Source organism: Lepidochelys olivacea (genome assembly GCF_965140295.1).
Source record: "Lepidochelys olivacea isolate rLepOli2 genome assembly, chromosome: 24".
In the NCBI taxonomy this organism is placed as follows: Eukaryota; Metazoa; Chordata; order Testudines; family Cheloniidae; genus Lepidochelys; species Lepidochelys olivacea.
The window spans coordinates 780681-800149 of NC_140434.1; the positions used below are offsets into that span (position 1 = coordinate 780681).

The 19469-nt window shown below is 66.7% G+C and overlaps 1 protein-coding gene across 1 annotated transcript; it reads right to left on the bottom strand.

Moving 5' to 3' along the window:
* Positions 1–7689: 7689 nt before the first annotated feature.
* EFNA4 (ephrin A4) lies at positions 7690–15431 on the bottom strand. The gene is made up of 6 exons (XM_084613072.1): positions 15259–15431; positions 10795–11087; positions 9765–9833; positions 9222–9281; positions 8587–8954; positions 7690–8179 (listed from the first exon to the last, which is right to left on the bottom strand). Exons 1-5 carry the CDS (start codon positions 15369–15371, stop codon positions 8854–8856), a joined length of 636 nt encoding a protein of 211 aa, XP_084469198.1. The 5' UTR covers positions 15372–15431; the 3' UTR covers positions 7690–8179; positions 8587–8853.
* Between the last annotated feature and the right edge of the window lie 4038 nt (positions 15432–19469).

The window sequence follows — 19469 nt, forward strand, 5'->3', positions numbered from 1 at the left end:
CCAACCCCACACTGCCCCCCCATTCCACCCCACCCCCAGCCCCCTAACCCCACCCTGGCCCATCCCCCAAGAACCCCCAACCCCACAGTGCCCCACCCTCCAGCTCCCCAACCCCTCACCACCCCGCCCCAGCCCTCCAACCCCACACTGCCCCATCCCCCTTTCCACATTGCACCATCCCCTGCCCCCCAAACTGCCCTGCCCGGGCGCTGGGGCGGCTCTTTGCACCCCCCCCCCCCAGCAGCTCTGAGTGGCTGGAGGTGGGGGCTCTGCCCGCAGCAGCTCTGATAGGTTGTTCTATGCCAGGAGGTGGGGCAAGTGGGGCAGGCAGCCAATCAGAGGGCTCAAATTCACTGGGGGGGGGGCTAGAGCTTCTGGCATCACCAGGAGACTGGTGCCAGACCCAGCCAATCCCCTCACTGTGAAGTGTCCCAGAGCCCCTCCCCCCACCCGCACCCCACCTCCTGCCCTGCCCCCCTTTGCACCTGCTGGCGGAGGGGGTTCTGGGCAGTTTCCACGGGGGCTGGAGGCCGGGCGCAGCCAGAGCAAACCGCCTCGGCCCCAGCACCCAGCCAGCCCCACGGTGCTAGGACCTGGGGTGCACCGGCCCGGCTGCCCTGTGCCGTGGGGGGCTCCAGCCCCGCTGCGGCTGCCAGTTGCCTTGGTGGGCATGCGGCCCAGCCCGCGGGCTGCGGCTGCCAGCTTGGGGAAGGGTGGGGCTGCATGCGGCAGTGCTGGGCAGCACAGGCCTGCCGGGGACCTCACCCCACCCCTTCGAGTTGGGGTCTTAGGGAGGTGATGGGAACAAAAGCATGACTTGCCCGAGGGCACACAGAGAGGACTGGAACCCAGGCGTTCTGGCTATCAGTCCCCCGCTCTGACCCACTAGACTCCCCCCCTGCCCCCAGAGCTGGGGCGGAACCCAGGAGTCCTGATGCCCCCCCCCACCCCTGCTCTGACCCACTAGACCCCCCGCCCCCAGAGCTGGGGACAGAACCCAGGTGCCCTGATGCCCCCCCGCCCCCACTCTGACCCACTAGACTCCCCCCCTGCCCCCAGAGCCGGGGATAGAACCCAGGAGTCCTGACACCTCCCCACCCCCCAGAGCTGGGGCGGAACCATAGAATATCAAGGTTGGAAGGGACCTCAGGAGGTCATCTAGTCCAACCCCCTGCTCAAAGCAGGACCAATCCCCAATTTTTGCCCCAGATCCCTAAATGGCCCCCTCAAGGATTGAACTCACAACCCTGGGTTTAGCAGGCCAATGCTCAAACCCTTGAGCTATCCCTCCCCCCAGGAGTCCTGATGCCCCCCGCCCCTGCTCTGACCCACTAGACCCCCCCGCCCCCAGAGCTGGGGACAGAACTCAGGAGTCCTGACACCTCCCCACCCCCCTGCCGACCCACTTGACCCCCCGCCCCAAGCCAGGGAGAGAACGCAGCTGCTGTGCATCCCACTGCCCTGCCGTGCCCAGGGCGGGTGAGGCCTGCCCCCGGCCTGGCCCTGGCTGGCCCTCCAGCCTGAGAAGCGGCTGGCCTGGAGCCGGCCCCGCGGGAGCCTGGGGCAGAGCAAATGGGAGCGAGGGAAGGGAAGGGATGAGGGCGCAGGGCCCTTTAATAGATTCTGTTTCTGCCGACGCTGGCCACGGGGCGCGGAGCCATCAATTCGATTCGGGGGCCGGGGAATTTGATTTGGAACGACCACGCCATCAATTAGCTTTTATTGACGCCATTCCTCACGGGCAGTCGATGGGATTGGAAGCCAGGCTGGCTACAGAATACCAAGTGCCCGTGGCTCAAGGACACGGTGCCCCACTCTGCCGGGGGGGGTCACGACTCTTCTGCCTTCCCTGGGGCCCTGCACTAGGCATAAACACCCCCCCCCCCGCCGGCTCCTCGACTGGGATTCGATGGGAATCCCGGCACCAGGCGCCCTGTCAGCCCCCCGGGGGGGGGGGGGGACACCCGCCCCCAGAGCGCTGGGCCAGCAGGATGCTCTGTGTCTGTGCTGGGCTCCCTGGAGCCCCGCGGGCGGCTGGCCCGGCCATGCTGGTCCTCAGGCAAGGCAAGAACCAGCAGCCATTTTGAGGGCAGGCTGGCGGCAAGCCGGGGGGATGCCTGAGGGGGCCACCCCCCGAGCCTTGCCCTGGGTGAGGGCCTGCCCAGAGGGTGGGGGGCTGGCCTCAGCATGGCACTCCGCTTGGTGTCAGAGGCTGCAGCCCATGTGCTGTGGGGGGCCCATGGGGCTGCTGAGGTGGCGACGGGCACTGGGGCAGGATCCTGAGGTGCTGCCGGGGGGGGGCCATCAGCAGGTCAAAGGGAGGGCAGTAGTTGCAGGGGGCAGAGAATCAGGGGAGCCCCTTCATGCCTAGAGGAGCAGCCAGCATGAGCCCTGCTATGGGGTGGGGAGCGGTCAGGGGCAGCAGGCTGAGGGGGCCTTGTGGATGGAGCCAGGGCGCCCCGGCGGATGGGGGACCACGGCCTGGGGTGCTCCAGCCAGATGGGGGAGCGGGGGGAGGGGCCCAGGCGCAGGCTTTCCTCAGCCGCTCGTTGAACGGTCTCTGCAAAGGCGCCGTAAAACCCGCCTGCCGTGACAGTACACTGCAGCAGGCCATAAAAGCGCCAGGAGCTCGGGAGCAGGGCGCGGGGAGGGCGCGTGCCCGCCAGGCCCCCGTCTGCCCCTCACCCCACGGGCGCTGGGCCCAGCAGCGCAGCCCGCGGGCCCCCACGGGTTTTGCTGCGCCATTTCCCCAGTGAAGAATAAAATAAGAAGAATTTGTATTTGTCTGAGGCCTCCAGACACAGGGAGGGTGACTCCATCCCCAGGTGATGGGGAAACCGAGGCAGAGAGGTCAAATGACTTGCCCAAGGCCACACAGGGAGTCAGCAGCAGAGCAGGGAAGAGAACCCAGGAGTCCTGGCTCCCCCTGCTTCCTGCTAATTGCCACTGACACTACCAGGGAGCCCCAGCCCTCTGCAGATCTCAAGGCAATGAGGAACCACAGGCACGGCCTGTTTGGGGCTGCCAGCCTCTCGCTCCCCCCAGAGACAGCCCAGCAGCAGCTCCCCCCACTGGGTTCTCTGTCCTCCCTGGGGGTGAGCCATGTCCAGCACCACCCCCCTCCCTCTCTCCCTCCCCCACTATGATGAAGTGGGAATTTTTTGTAATATTGCTTTGATTCCTTGGTGTGCCTCAGTTTCCCCTGCACTTTGCATTGCTCCCAGGGTGAGGGCAGGATTAAGTTTCCATGCAGGGCAGGCTAAGAGCCATGGGGTGGGGGCAGAACAGAACCTTTAAGGAACTGGCTGAAACCCACCCAGGTCAACAAGGGGGCCAGAGTCAGCGCGAGCCCCACGGCCGGACACACCCTGGGGAAGCAGAGCAGAGACCCCCCAGCTGGAGAACCCAGGGGTGGAGCTCACTCACCTGGGAACTACGGGAGGAAGCCAGAGAGAGACCCCCTGAAAACAGAGCTCCCCACAGTTGGTTGGGGACTAGCTCTGGGCTGCACAGAACAGCTGGCGCTTTGACCCTCCCCTGCTCTGGGCTGACCTACCAGCGGTGTGGGCCCCTTGGCTAATAAACGCCACTGTTCTGACAGCGCGGTTTGGGGGGCACTGCAAATACTGGGTGAGGGGCCTAGCCCTGCAGAGCGGACAGGCCTCTGCCCAGCGTCTGGCTCAGGGGGACTCGCTGGGCTGCACCGCTGGGGCAAAGCAGGAGGAATGGAGCCCCACGCTGGGAGCCTGCCCTGCCCTGGGGGACGAGGGGGACCCCTGGGGGTCTGGCACATAAAAGGGTTCCCCCGAGAGCCCGTGCCAAAGCCAGGGGCATAGCACCGACCCTGGGGCTCTCTGGCTTCACTGGGTTCCTCTCTCTTGGGGACATTCAGAGCAGGGCAGTGTCTCTGCATGGTGCCAGCACGGACGCAGGGCACCAGGCCCCTGGGGCATGGTGTTGACCAACAGCTCAGAGCCCCCAGGGGAGCTCTGCCGGCAGCATGGGGGGCAATGGCCTGGTGGGGAACCCTGCTCAGGAGGAGGTTACGGGGGGACCCCTGCTTGGGCAATGCCCCCCACTTCATGGCAGAGGCTGCAGGACCCAGAGGCGGGTGGCGCAGGCTGCCCGGAGCTGGACCAGAGGGATCAAGCTGCATGTTCCACATAAGGGGCCGTGAAATTGACACACTGTGGTGCTGGCTGCGACAGCCGCCCGGGAGCCGCCCCGCTGCTCCCCAGGCACAGAACTGCAGGCCAGGCCAGCTCTGCTCCTGGAGGCAAAGGACTGAGGGCCGGGGGGCAGGGAAAGACCCTGAAGGGCTGGAGAGGACGTGGGGCGTGGCCAGGAGCAAGCATCGCAAACCCCTGCATGCTCCAGCACTGCCCTGGGCTCTGGGCCCCAGCCCCACAGCCCAACACACTGAACTGGCAGTTAGCCCCTAGGCACAGGGGAAACTGAGTCACAGAGAGGGGCAGGGACATGTTCAGAGCCTTGCAACAACTCCAGTGGCAAAGCCAGGGGCAGAACCCAGGAGTCCTGGCTCCCAACCCCCCTGCTCTACCCTCCTCCGTCTCTCCAACTCTCCTAGGTAGTCAGAAGCCGAGGCCCAGCCCCACCCCAGCTCTGCCATTGCAATTGGTGGGGTCTGGCCCGCCGGTGCAAGGGGGACTCCAGGCCATGTTACCCTCTAGATTCATGGGGTACTTGTCCCCTCCCCCCATAGACAGGTGCCACTTGGGGGGCTGCAGATGGAGAGTGGCTGTGCTCTCCCACCCCAGGGGGGCTTTCCCCTTCTGCTGGGCTGGTGACTGGGTAGCCAGGGGCACCCTGGGGCGCTCCCCCTGTGGGAGGCGTGTCAGGCCCAGGGGCCCTGCCCCTCTGGGCTCAGGGCACACAGGGTAGGAAAGGGTGAATGCTGGCGGACGTGAGCCCGCTGGGCACATGGGCATGGGGCTGCTGGAGCAGTCATCTGCCTGGGAAACATCAGTGGGGGGGGGGGGGCGGCCACTCGGGAGCTCCAGAGCATAAATTTCCAACCCAGGCCCACAGGGCCCAAGGGGGGTGCAGGGATTACGGGGGTGGGAGGGACAACCCCAGTGGTCCAAAACCCTGAGTCAGCCCCCACCAGTGGGGCAGGGGGAAGTCAGGTCTCTATTCCCAGCATTTCTCTGCAGGCACCAGGGCTCAGCCATGGGCCAGCCCACCCCGGCGGGGCCCCCTGGCGGGGAAGCCCCATGGCCAGTGCCCAGCCCTTGCCAGGCAGAGGGGAGGGGGCCTGCACAGCTAGGGGTGGGGCTGCCTCCCTGCAGACACAGCTGCACAGAGCTGGCAGATTTGTGGGCACTGCCGGGGGATGGATGGGCTCATAACCAGGCCAGTCACGCTGCTTTATGGCTGGCACTAATTCTCCCCTAGCACCTATCCGCGCTGCGTATTCTAATTGCCTCATTTAGGCGGGGCGGGGGCACCAGCTCCAGGGAATAAATCCACGGGACGGGCTTTTTACAGCTGTTTTCATTGGGAACGTACAATTGCAGCTCATTCCCGGGTGCTGCTGAAGAGCAGAGGGTGGGCAGAGATGTGGCACCTGGGCATTGCCACAGGAAAGCCCGGCGGGACACTGGTGCGGGGGAGCTGGCAGCGCCAAGGGCCCCGGCGGGACACTGGTGAGGGGGAGCTGGCAGCGCCAGGGGCCCCGGCGGGACACTGGTGAGGGGGAGCTGGCAGCGCCAGGGGCAGGGGAGCTCTGCATTGCAGGAGTCACTCACAGTTGTTGATCTGAGCACGGATGCGACTGCCGCCTCCTTGTTGTCGCGTTGCCAGCGACACGCAGCAACGACAGCCTGGAAATTAACATCTCCCTGGCAGCGAGGTGCCCGCCCCACATGCCAGCCACCAGCTGGGCCCCATGCACCTGCTGCTCCGCAGGGGGTGGGGAAGAGCACTTACTGCCTGGGGTGGGGGGCCGCCCTCTGCTCTCAGGAACTCACGGCCCAGTTTATTCTTTTACCAAGAGGCTTTGGGGGCACGAGAGGAGATGGGGGGGCTGCGTGCCAGCCGGGGTGGGGGGAGAGAAGGACACCCCAGCCCTGGTCTCGGGCTGCAGCCCACTCGCGTCTCGGTGCCCCGGGCTGAGCACAGCACAGTGAGGCCCCAACTCTCCGCTCACCCTTCACCCCCACACTGCCCCCCCGGCGCCCTGCAGGCCTGCCCCTCCCCCCCTCGGATCCTCCCCGGGGTGTCTCTCTGGCTGTGTCTCGCTGTTAACATCTCCCGGCGCTGCAGCCAGCTCACTTGGCTAATCAGCGCAACGTTCCCCATCGATCGCTGGCCGGGCACCAGCCTGAGCCCTGCCGGGGGCAGCGAGCAGCCGCTGGCTCCGGGGAGAGTTACCCTTGCCTGCAGCAACAGCCCTGGGCCAAGGCACCCCACCTGCCGGGCTCCCTGCAGGCCCTCGGGGGCCCCAGAGAGCAGCTCCCTGGGGCAGAGAATTGGTACCAGGCAGGAGAGCGGTGACTGAGTGGGGCACCCCCTGCCCGTTCCCACCCCACAGAGCCCAGCCACCCCTGACTGCTGGATTAGTCTCTGAGCAAAACCAGTTAACCCCTGACTGCTGGATTAGTCTCCCCTACGCAGCCCAGACAGCAGCCCCTGCCCTAGGGAGCCGTCTCCTGGTGCCCCCAGGCCCCCCCACAAGACCATCCCCAGGAGAGCCGGGGGGATGTGCCCGGCAGTGCCCACACTGGCTCCGCCGCGCTGACCGGTTATCGATTCCCTGCTCCCCCCCCCCGTCTCCGCGGAAACCCAGCCTGGCCGTGCTGCAGGCGCCATCAATCAGGGCAGGTGGCCCCGGCCTCCGCACACAGCTCCCGCTAGCCCCCACCTGGCCCGCAGAGCAGCGCCCCCTGCTGGAGGGCCCCACCGCTCGACGGGTCGCCCCCTGCTGGGCATGCGTGGCCACGAGCAGGGCCCCGGCTCCCCGAAGGCGGATGAGCTGTAATTACAGCTTAGCCCCCGGCTCGATCCCACTCTCAGCAATTAAACCCCCAGCAGGAAAGGGGACGATGAGCCAACCCACCATGCGCCCCTCGCCTGCCAGCGCCCCCTCCATCTGAACACACGCCCCCCCAATTCCCACACGCGGGCCTGCTACAGGCTCCCTAAGACCCGGAGAGCAGGGGGGTGGGGGGAGCACAACACACCCTCCCTTTCCCAGGGGTCCCCCAGTGATGCTGGGCCCCCCAGCCCAGCTGCTGCGCTGAGGCAACAGGCAGAGGGGGAGCCCCCTGCATGGCCCCTCGTGGCCAGGAGAAGCTCCGCCAAGGCCAGGGCGGGCCCCCCACGATCCCACACGGGGCTCCCCCTACCTCTCACTCCAGACCCACAGGCCTCTCCCAGGGACCCATTGCCCAGCCAGCTGAGCCAGAGATTGGGGCAGCATCACCCAGAGCCAGCCCCATGGGGCAGGGCCTGGGGGGAGAGCAGGGGCCAGGGTGGGGGCACAGCTGGGCACGGTATGGACCAGCAGCAAGGCCGGGGCTCAGCCGCTCCTCTGAGAGCTGCCCCTAGGGCAAGGGGAGCAGCACAGGGCATGTGGCCTGGGCATCGCCCAGCTGCAGCCTCAGGGGCTGGCGGGCAGCGGGTGCGTCTGCTCTTGCCCAGTCCCAGAGGGGCCAGCGGAGCCGCCGGCATCTTGCAAATGCTTTATTCGTTGGCTCAGTCGCTAAACACAGATACAAAAATAGAAACTGTACACGGCCCAGGGGGCGTCTTCACGGAAGACAGATCAGCCTCGCCAGAGCGAGGGGCTTTACCGGGCTGGCGCCCAGCACCAGGGGCCAAGATGGGCCGGGGCTCCGGGGAGACAGTCCAGCCCTGCCAGTGAAAGGGGGGGGTCAATCCCGGGTGCTGTCCAGGGCCGAACTCTGCAGGGCCAGAACCAACAGGATCCTCCGACTCCCCATGGGGCCTTTGGGAATGTGCCAGGTGGGGAGGAGGTCCCCCCGGCCACAGACCCCCCGGCAGGGTCCCTCCTGCTGGAGTCTCTGGGAGTCGTCCATAAGCAAAGGCCCATTTCACAGGGGCAAGGAGCCCTGACCACCAGGAGGCACCAATGAGGCCAGGATGGAGGCGGGCATCTGACCGGCAGCAGCGGGTGCGTCGGTGACGGAGAAGGGCCCTGGGGAGGGAGAGAGCCCGTCAGGGAGCACGCCGGGCTGGGAAGTCAGCATCAGGCCTGCCCCCTTGCAGGCTAGAGCAGGAGGGGCGGGCATGGTGCCCAGGGACCTGAGCGCTGAGCTAGGAACCGGGGCCCAGAAATCAACACCAAGGGGGAGCCTGCCTGGGATCCGCCCCCATGGCAAATCACCTCTCCCGAAGATGGAGCAGACGGGGGGGCACTTCTATCCAGAGCTCCCTTTACCCCCACAGCCTACCAGCACCAGGGCCCCCCCAACCTCCCACTGTGAGCCCCCAGCTCCTCCCTGTGCCCCAGCTCCCAGCCTGGAGGCTTCCCGGCCAGTCCCAGCCACCCTGGCCTTGCTAACATCCCTGGTACCTGCCCTCCACCAGGGCACCCCCTCTTACCGCCCAGCCAGCCTCTCCTCCTCCAGCCGAATGCCAGCACGGGGCATCTCTGGGTCCAGCACATCCTGGGCTCCAGCACCTCGGCCTGGGCGCTCTGGGGACTGGCAGGAGCAGCGGAGCCGGGGGTACGAGCTGGGGCGAAGGCGCCCGCCCCACAATGCATGGCTGCTTGGAGGTCTTTGTGGGGACAAAGTCCAAAAATCCCCAACTCTGCAGCAAGGAGACAACCCCCTCCCCCCCCCCTCGCCCCGAGGAGTGCAGGGCGGGTCAGAGCCACAGGAGGGGGAGCGGGAGGAGGGCGAGGCTGAGGCAGGGGCCGTGGGGCCGGAGCGTGGCCCGCGCGGTGCTGTGACCTGGCGGCTCGGTGTCTGCAGAGAGAACAAGAGCAAAAGGCCCAGGGAGCTGGGGGGAGCTGGTCATGGTGAGCTCCCCCACTTCCCCCTCCTGCCCATGCCCCCCCCAAGGCATGTAGCATCCCCCCACTATATACTCACCCCCTGTACCCCCTCCTGCCTATTCTCCTGCGCCCAAGGCATGTAGCACCCCCCCGCTACATACTCACTCCCTGAACCCTCCTCCTGCCTATGCCCCCCACCTCCCTGGGGAGGTAGCACCCCCGCCCCCCACATACTCACCCTCTGACCCCCCTCTCCCACGGGGCTGAGATTTGGGAACTTCTGTCACAGGCTTTGTTGCTGGAAACAAATCAAAACCAGAATCCATCAGTGACTCTGTCTCCAACAGGAAGCTTCCCCCACCCCCGGCCCCGGGATCCCCGGCACTGCCCTTCTGCTGCCCCCCAAGACCCGGGCCAGCCTCCCTGCACCAATGTGCTGCTGCCCCCCCTCACAAGGTGTAGGGGTGTCCATGGCATCTCCCTCCAAATCAGGGGTGCCCTCCCCCCGGCGCCAGCAGCAGAGGCCTCAGGGTGGAAAGGGTTAATGCCCAGGATGAAACCAGCCAGACACCTCGAGTCCCCCAGACAGAGCCGCCCTCCCCCCGCTGCAAGGGATTCTGGGAAGAGTCTAGATTGAGAGCGGGAGGGCAGGGCTGTCTCCCCTCCCCCTCCCCAGGGCTCGTGCCCACCCCACGTCTGGGTCCCATTAGCAGGCTTCTGCCACGTGGAAGGGGGGGCCCCGCTCGGCCCCCCCCTCCAGTGCCCGGCCAGACGGACTCACTCGATGCCTTGCAGCAGACGGCCACTCGTAGCCTCAGGCACCGCCCGGCGCTCTCTGGGCTGGGGATAGCTGGGGGCAGAGACAGGGACGTCAGGGCACTGCCCACATGGGCACAGCTGGGAGTCAGGTCTGCCCCGAACCCAGGGCCCTCCCCCTTCCCCTCCCCTGCGGGAGCCCCCAGCACGCTCGGCCCTCTCCCCCAAGGAGCCACTGAGGGGATTTACAAGCAACTCCTAAGCGCGGGGCAGGCGGCTCCGAGGCGGGGGTCTTAGCCCAGCAGGAAGCACCTGGGCCCAGCAGAAGAGAGTCGCCCCCCCCGTCCCCCGCACAGCTGGGAAACCCATCAGTCCAGCCCCTCCCTCGGGGCGGGGGGAAAGCAGGGTCAGCCAGGGTCACCGTCAGGCCAGCCCGTTAGGGGGACGCCAACGCACCCAGCTACTCCCACCTTCCCACCCACCCACCGGGCAGTGCCCGCCACTCCCCCCCGGGCCCTGGGGATCTCAGCGCACCCCAGGGCCAGCGCTGCAGGGGAGGGGCGTGAGGCTACAACCTGGGGGAGCCCTGCCCCCGACAGCCCAGCCGCCTCGGACCCCCAGCCCACCCCGAGCAGACCAACACTCCCCCCAGGGCGGGCACCCCTGGCCTGGGGTGTGGGGGGAAGAGACCCCGGGGAACTGCGCCCCACCCCTCTCAGAGCCCAGCCCCTGGCAGCCCGGGTCAGCGAGCTCTTGGGGGCAGTGGGCACTGGCTGGCTGGAGCGGGGTGCCCAGCCAGGGCCCAATTCAGGCAGCAGCCAGCTAAACCGTCCCCCATGCTGCCAGGAAGGAGCCAAGACCTGGGCAAGGGGCGCCCCCTCCTGCCCACCTGGCACACTGCAGCAGGCTGGGGAAACGGAGAAGGAGCCTCCTCCCAGGGCACTGCCGCCCGGCCGCATGGACACCCACAGCCCAGCCTGGAGCCAACACCGCTTGGCAGGGCACGGGGGGCCCCTGGGGGCACAAGCAGGCGCGGGGGGCCGGGGGACACTCACAGATGTAGTAGTAGGTCTCCCCCGGCTGGAACTCGAAGCCCAGCGAGAAGGGCGTGAAGCGCTGGATCTTCTCAGAGAAGCGGACAGGCCCGAAGGGTGCGTGGGGCCGGTTGCACTCCCAGCGCTTGAAGGCACCAGGTGTCTCGTAGCAGCCCTGGTAGCCCTCGGAGTCCACCATGTGCAGGCTGAAGGTCTCAGCCCAGCCCACGGGCACTGGGCGCTCGTAGTGCGGGCAGTAGATGTCCAGGTAGTCATTGATGGAGACCTGGACAGCATAGTCTTCATGCAAGAACCTGGGAGTGAGAAGGGGCCCGTGAGTGGGCACAGAGACATGGTGCCAGGAGGGCTAAGGGGGGCCAGCAACGGGGCAGGGAACTGGTGGGGGAGGAGCCATGGTGCCAGGAGGGGCCGGGAAGGTCGGGGACAGCAGTACCCCCTCCGCACCCATCAAACCCTGGCCGGAGCGGCTGTGGGGGAAAGCACCCAGAGTTCAGCCACACTCACCATCTGCCCACTGTACCCAGCAGCTGGAGAAGGAGGTCTGGCCCAGGGGCTGACAAGTGCCCGTGCTGTCTGTGGGCTCAGAGCCGGCTGCCTGGGCGGAGGGGTGCAGTTCCTGCAGCCAGACGCTTAGCAGCAGCTGGGGCAGAGTGGGCCGTGACACCCAACGGTCCCAGCCGGGCCCCACATCCTGAGAGCTGCACCCCCCACACCGGCTTCTCCTGGAGTCTGTGCGTGTCCCCAGGGTGGGTTACAGGGCACCAGCTAACGCCAGGGAAGGAACCGGGAAACTCGGGGGTGATTTGCGTTGGGTTTACAGATTCCTTTGTGCCCGTTTCCCGTGCTGGTGACCCTGGCACTGCCTGCAGGGGGAGGGCACTGGGACAGGGAGACGAGATTCCTGCTCACCCCTCCTGGGCACTTCAGCCGGAGGGGTGGACCCAGCGGGTGCCAGCTCCCAGGGAGCACAGGCCAGACAGGCAGAGCCAATGGGGTCAAGGGCCTGACACAACTGTGCTTGCAGCCTAGACTGGCGCCCGGCTCACCCCACTGCACATGTCACCTTTGGGGGTCGTGCATGGGGAGCAGCCTCAGGCCCTCTCCCCCGGTGGTCAGGACAGGCCCTGGCATGCACAGTCCCCAACACCTGGAGGGGAGGGGGCTCCCCAGCCAGATGTGTCAGCCACTGGCTCCCACGCAGCACTCGGCTCCAGCCTGTTGTTGAAACAGCTACCGGGCAGCCGGCCTCGTGAAACAAAAAGGCATCAGCTCCGATTAGGCTCAGCCTGCTGGAACTGAATGTGCTCGGCAGGGCGGCTGGGGAGCCGGGGCCGCGGCTCAGAGCCACGCCGGGCCGCGAGCTGAGAGCGCACAAAGCCCCTGCCCCAGGCGCAGGCCTCAGTGTCCCGCTGCGCTGATCGGCGGTGACAGACCAGTGGGGGGAAGGGACGCTGCTCACACACCGGGCTGCTGGGGCCAGCACGGGCCCCTGTGCGAAGTCTGGTGCGCACAGTGTATGGCCAGGCCCGGAGGCAGCTCCAATAGGATCCAGATTCCCAGTGGCTGCCATGCAGGATTGAGGCTGGACCGGGCAGCGCTGGCAATGGGAGGGAGCAAGGTCTAGCAGTTATGGCCCAGGAATGGGACCAGGAGATGCAGGGGTCTGAGCTGTGCCCGCTCTGTCAATCCACCCGGAACATGAGACAGACCCATCAAGGGCAGATGAGAGCAGTCCCAGTCCAGCTGAATCCCCTACTCTGCCAGGCTGAGAGGGCAGCTTGGCAGGTGTGCCCAGGAGGCAGGGAGCGCCAGGCTGTGCCCTGCCCTGGCAGGCAGTGGGCTGGGACAGCAATGCCCGTTTAACGAGGGCTGGGTAGGTAAGCGCTCACACTGCCCTGCCCCACCCACCAGCCCCGGCTGCTAAAAGCAGACACCTGGCCGATCCACCTCCCCTGGGCAGGGCAGGGCTGGCGGCATCTGTGTTCACTGGGCAACAGCCTGGGATGTAAACAGGGCTGCAGGCCAAGCCCCGCTGCCCCCCTCCTCTCTGCCCCAGGTCCTCTCCTGGGCTAGGCAGTTGGGAACCTGCCTGGCATAGCCAAGGAGGACAGCTGCCATGGACATCCTGCTACATCACTCCCTGGGCATGGGCACGCACAGGGCTGGGGACGGGCTGCCTAGGGGGCGCAGTGAAAACTACAACTAGTTCTGACCTGGCCTCCCAGCCACAGACCGAGTTTCAGGTGCCCCCTGGCCCACGGGCCACCTCCACGCCCCGTGGGAGCGGCTCCAATGGGAATGGCCAGCACTAGGGGTGCACACCCTGGGGAGCCTCTCCCCCAGCCCACAGTCCAGCCTCTCTGCTGCAGGACACCAGGGAGCTCGGCCCCTGCAGCAGGGCTATCCGAGGCAGGTCCCCGGGCAGCGCCTGGTGAGCACAGCCCAGCTAGTCCCTGCACCGGCCGTGGCAAAGGCTGACGCTGGATTCCAATGGATCAGCCGGCCCCACCTCCACCCTGCTCTGCCAGCTCCCACCAGGGAACCTGGCCCCAAGCCACGGGACAAAGACGCAAAGGGGGGCAGGCCACGGCTCCCTTGCGACGGGCTGGCACAGTAACCACTGGGTGTCAGGAAAGGCCGAGCCTGAGCCCTCCCACCCCCACCCAGAGCATCAGCAACCTCAATCCCTGCCAGGGGGCCAAGCCCACAGGGCCTGGGGGTGGAGCAGGTCTCAGCACAGGCAAGGGGCCCGCATGTGCTCTGTGCCCCAAAGCCAAGGGATAAGGGGCTAACAGCTCCCCTGGCCCTCCACGGGGCAGGGGAATCAGGCACTCGGACGGCGTGATCTGTGGGGCAGGACTCTCAGTGTTATCACCGCAGAGGAGCCCCCAGCCTGGAGAGAACAACTCTCACACCCCCACCCCCTCCGACCCCGAACCGCTGCGGCTCCAAGCGCATCCCAGGGCAGAAGTCAGGTGCTCAGGGTGGGGTTTGCCCCAAATTGCCCGCAATGCTGCAGCATCAGCAGCCAGCTCTCCCCCTGCCTCCCAACAGGCCAGAGCCCTGGGAGTGGGCTGGCAGGGGCTGGGTCAAGCAGGGGAGATGGGCTCACCCCCAAGTGCAGCTGAGCAAGACCTTCCAGGGCAGCCCGGCGCGGCCTGTGCCCAGCACCACAGGGACAAGCCAGGACCCTCCTGCCTAGAGTAGCAGGGAAAGGTCAGGGATCCACATGCACTAGACAGCCCGTCCCTTCAGCCCCCCTCCCTCTCGCCATGGGGCAGAGCCTTCCCTCAGCCCCCCTCCCTCTAGCCATGGGGCAGAGCCTGGTCTAGTCAAGACTCAAACACAATTAAGAGTTGTAGAGGGAGGGCTCTGAAGCTCCCCCATCGCAATCCCCCCTTGTGTCCCAGGGCATGGCCTGTTCTGCCCCATGCTGAGGGAGCCCGGAATCCAGCAGACAGAGGAGCCTTCAGGCAGTGCCCAGACAGCGGAGTCTTTGCTCCTAGACTGATGGAGGGGGCTGGCACCCTCGTGCTGCCCGCAGAGATGGGGCAGGAGCCAGTGCCACGCTCCAGGGGAACAGAAACAGCAGAGACAGGCCCCAAAGCTGCTTCCCAACACTCCACCCCAGAACCCACCTGCCAGCTCAGCCCTGGGGCTCGGTGCCGCAGGCTCACGCCCTGGCAGGCAGGAGAGTTCCCAATTCAAGGCTACAGATCGGGCAGACGGGGGGGCCCTGAGCGGGCGAGTGGGGGGCTGGGTCCTGGGGACATCCCCTGGGCACAGCCAGGAGCCGCGCTGGGCCCTGCCACGCCCACGTGGGCTGCAGGCTGTGAAGCACCGGGCCACCCTCGCCCAGGGCCAGCTACGATCTCTGGGGCCAGCACTTTCCACCTGCCTCAGGTAGCCCCAGGCCCGCAGCCCCCTGCCCCCCTGCCCGTGCTGCTGGGCCGTTCCCACGCCCCAGACTCGCCCCAACTCGCCCCTGGCCGGGTGGCGCCGCTCAGGAACGCTGGCCTGGCACAGGGGAGGCTGGCAGGACCTGCCCAGCGCAACGCCCGCTCCCTGCACAAGCTGGTTAGGGCCGGGGCTGGCTGCGGGCTCCTCGCCCCGCTCCCAGCGCCCCCCGCGGGCATGTTCCCGGCCAGTCGCTGCTGGGGCCGGGGAGCCCGGGGCTGCGAGCCCAGGGCGAGCTGCAGGGCGCAGCCGGGCCCCCCAAGAGCGCGCAGGGCTGCGGGGCCGGCAGGCCAGGCTGGGGCCGGGCAGGGGGCGCAGCCGGCAGCGAGACAAAGGAGCCGCCAGGCGCGCAGCGCAGAGCCGGGGCCGCCGGGGACCCCCAGCCACGGAGCCGTCCCCAGCGCGCAGAGCCGGGCAGGCGCCCCGAGCATCCCCGCTCCCTGGCCGGCCCCCGGGCGCGGCGGCTCCGGGCCGGGCCGGGCCGAGCCGAGCCGAGCCGGGCCGTACCTGGGGTTGCTCGAGTTCCAGTAGACGCTGTGCCGGAGGCCGCGCACCGGCCGGAGCCGCCCCCACAGCAGCGGCCCCCACAGCAGGAGCCGCAGCAGCAGCGCCGGGCACATCGCTCCGGCCGGGTCGGGCGGCGAGCGCGGGGCTGCCGGGCGGGGGACTGGCCGACGGGCGGGCGGGCCGGCGGAGGGGGACCGGGCGGGGGGGCAGGGCAGGCCCCGCCCCCAGCTCCAACTTCGGGCCAATCAGCGGCCGGAGCGCAGCCACCCCGAACAAAGTTCCCCAAGTCCCAGCTTAACCCTTTGGGGGCCGAGCGCCGCCGCCCCCCGTTAACAGCTCGCGCGGGGCCGGGCGGGGGCTGCACGAACACCGGGCACGGGGGGGTCGGGCCTACCCGGGGGAGGCGCGGCGCTTTCGGACCCCCCCACGGCGAACCCCTCCAGGCCGGGGCGTTCACACTGCGAGCCGAAGAGAGCCCGGCAGCGTTGCATGGGGGGCTGGGCCCAGCAAAGGGGTTTCCATGGAAACGGGAAACCCCCAAATATTTGGGCCCAAGCTTTCCCGGCCGCCGGTTCTGTCCCCATTTCCCCGCGGAAAACGGCCCCTTCCCCCACCCCAGCTCCGGGGGTGCTGAGCAGCTTCACCCTCCTGCTCCCCCGTTGTGTCCCCCCACATCCTGCCCCCCAGGGCTGATCCCTTCAGCCTAGGCCCAGCAGCAGCCCCCTGACTGCCCCCCGGCCTTGCCTTGCTCTAACCATTAGCCCCCACTGTCACCCCAGAGCGAGGATGTACCCTACAGGGTGAGGGGCACCGCTAGGGCCCTCTTGTGAGCCCCTGCCCCGCCCCCCCCCGGCTTCATTGTGTCAAACCCCGAGACCGGGGTGGGGGGGGCTCACACTTTTTTTGCTGAAAATATTTCAGGCTCTGACGACCCCCCCTTCCCAGGCCCCCCTCACTTCTGCGCGGCTGCTGGCGGGGGCACTGCCTTCGGAAAAGCTGGGTGCTCGGCCAGCCACCACTGCTCTCCCAACCCCCCACCAGCCTTGTGACGCCCTTTGGGGTCAGCCCCCCCCCAGTTTGAGAAACGCTGCATGAATGATAAGGTCAGGTAGGAACCCTGGGTTCACCCAGGCCAGGGCCCATCCCCACCTTTGGTCCTGTTTGAACCCTGGGAACAAGGACTCGCCTGTGCTTTGTAAAGGTTGCCAGGGACGGAAAATCCCCCAGCCTGTGGCCCGCTTCCTGGCCCGGTGGTTACAGTCACTATTAAAAACTGGCAGCTTATGTCTCGTCTGAATTTGGCTGGCTCCCCCTTCCAGCCATGGGCTCTGGTTGGGCTGCTGAGTGCTCGGAGATCCCATTCATCCCCCCAGGCCAGGCCTTCACTCTCATAAACTAACCCAGTTGCCCCCTGGAGCCTGGCGGGATTGGGTCCCTCTTCTAACCCTTTTTATCAGGCTGGGGGCTCCGCTCTGCCCCTTGCCAGCTTATCAGCACCCTTAGATTGTTGGCCCCTGGCTTCCAGCAGGGCCCAGTGCCCAATAGGGGGGTAAAATCACCTCCCTACGCTGACCCCAGACACACCTGGGCCTGCATCAAGGACCCCACTAGACCCCTCTCCCCTCCCCATGCTGGAACTAGAGCCCAGGCATCCTAACTGCCAGTGTCCACCCCAGGCTGGTCAAACCTTCCCCTTATCTCTGGGAAGCAGATCATTTCTAGATCTCACCCAAAGGGGGGCCTGCCTGGGGGGCCTCACCTAACATCAGTGGGGACATGGCTCCTGGTTGGGCTGCTGGGGGGAGCAGAAGCGCAAGGGGTGCTCGGTGAGCTCAGGGTGTAGCCGGTCCTAACTGCTGCGTTTGGCGAGGATCCCTTCAAAGGCAGCTTGGGCACTTTTCCTGACAGTTTTCCAAAGCCCCAGCCGGGCTTGGCAAGGAGCCAGGAGAGGGCTGCTAAAGCCAGACCAGTGCCACAGTCCCCATCTTCCGGCCCGATAGCCAGCTCCCTCAACAGCACAGCCAGGGAGGCCCTGGATGGACCTGTCCTCCCTGAGCTCTTCCCACCCCATCTCCTGGCTGAGGCTCATGCTGTCCAGCTGCACTCACCTAGCAGCCCTGGGACACCCCCAGCAGCCCCCATCTGCCCAGCTCCAGGCCACTCAGTCCCTACAGCCCCCCAGCATTCTGCAGGCAAGTGTGAAACATCCCCAGCAATGCAGCCTCAGCCCCCCACGTCAGGGTCAGGACGTGTTCCCTGCCCCAGGGGCACAGTCCCTGGCACCACAATGCACCCCACTCTTATGGGGGCTGCATCCCAGACCCAAGGCCTCGCCCTGCCCCCATGCTGTCAGGCATCCCACCTCCCTCCGACTCTCCAGAGCCAGCTGGAGTCTTGGGGCAAGGGCCGGGGCCGGCTTCCCCTATCTAAGCAGCACCCGCCCCAGCCTGGTTAGGCTGCACTCCCAGCACAGCCTCCCCCAGCCGGGTCTGTCACGTAGCCAGGGCCATGACAGAGCCCCAGTGGCAATAAAAGGTAAGCGGCTCCGTGCGGCTGGGCAGCACAAGAGAGACTTTGTTCCCGGGTTCGGGGGCGGTGCAGCCGGACAGACGCGCCGAGTGGTTCTGGAGCACGCAGAGCAGCCTTTATGCTAGTTCCCTGGGCTAGCGCAGGGGAGAAGCCAGGACTCACCCTAGGACCAGAGCCACGGGACATACTACACCCGCCCCCCCCCGGGCACAGCCCTGCCCATCGAGCCGATGCCTGGCAGCACAGACCAGCAGCGACCCCACCGGGCTGAGCTGGGGCATGGGGGTGAGATCCTGGGGCCACACTCTGGGGCTGCACCAGGCGTTGGGGGGGGGGACAGGAACTGCCAGCTGCGGGGGCTCCTAAAGCTGAGCCGGGGGGGGGGAGTGATGCCAACACACCCCAGCAGCACCCCAGGGGGGCATGACATAGGGTGTGGGGGAGTCCGGGCCCTGTACCCCTCTTCCTGGGATTCACTGAGACTCTCAGCCAGCCAGTAAAACAGAAGGTTTATTGGACAACAGGAACACAGTCCAAAACAGAGCTTGTGGGTACAACCAGGACCCCTCAGTCAAGTCCTTCTGGGGGAGCAGGGAGCTTAGACCCCAGCCCTGGGGTTCCCTGCGTTCCTCCACCCAGCCCCAAACTGAAAACTAACCCCCCCCTCCTCCAGTCCCGCTCCTCCTCCCCCTGGCTCCTCCTACAGCCTGTGTCCACATTCCCCAGGCAAAGGTGTCACCTGGGTCCAACCCCCCCAGCTCCGGTTATAGGCTCGGGTCTCCTCACTCCAGCGGAGTCACCCCCGGCTCCTCCATCCCCTGCGCAGACAGTCCCAGCAGAACTAGACACCATTCCCCGGTCAATCCTCCCCAGTCCCTGCTCTGTCACATCTCTCCCCCCTTCGAGACGGAACTGAGCAGGGTCACTCTGACCAGTGACCTGGGGAAGTTCGGGGCCCCCTCTCCGGGACAGCGCATCCACTAACATGTTGGCACTTCCCTTCACGTGGGCCACGTCCATGTCAGGAGCCTGCTCCTGCAGGATTATTTCCATCTGGTGCAGCCAGGTCAGGGGAGAGTGGTCGGTGTAGACGGTGAAGTGTCGCCCGAAGAGATAGGGCTCTAGTTTCTTGAGGGCCCACACCATGGCCAGGCACTCCTTCTCGATGGCTGCGTAGTGTTGCTCCCGGGGTAGCAACTTCTTGCTCAGGTACACGATGGGGTGTCTCTCCCCCTTTTCATCCTCCTGCATTAACACCGCCCCCAGCCCCGTGTCTGAGGCGTCAGTGAACACTAGTGATGGGGGTGGCTATGGCGCTAAAGTGGGGCACAAATCTTCGGTAGTATCCTGCCAACTCAATAAAGGCCTGGACCTGCTTTTTGGTGTGGGGAGCGGGCCAGTCTCTGATCACCTCCACCTTGGCTGGTTCCGGCTTTAGGCGGCCGCTCCCCACCCGATGGCCCAGGTAAGATACTTCCGCCATCCCCACCTTGCACTTCTCAGCTTTTACGGTCAGTCCCGCCTCCTGGAGTCGGTCCAGCACTTGTCTAACCTGGGACACGTGGTCCTCCCTGGTCTGGCTAAAGACACAGATGCAATCAATATACGCCAGGGCAAAACTCTCCATCCCCCTCAGTAGCTGGTCCACCATGCGCTGGAAGGTGGCCAGCGCTCGCTTGAGG

Bases quoted from the DNA above. Each gene is read 5' to 3' on its own strand.
- EFNA4 (XM_084613072.1), bottom strand. From the start codon at position 15,371: ATGTGCCCGGCGCTGCTGCTGCGGCTCCTGCTGTGGGGGCCGCTGCTG. The intron at 11,088-15,258 runs GTACGGCCCGGC...TCTCACTCCCAG, and splicing joins TGGAACTCGAGCAACCCCAG to GTTCTTGCATGAAGACTATG. The intron at 9,282-9,764 runs GTGAGTCCGTCT...ATTTGTTTCCAG, and splicing joins CGTCTGCTGCAAGGCATCGA to CAACAAAGCCTGTGACAGAA.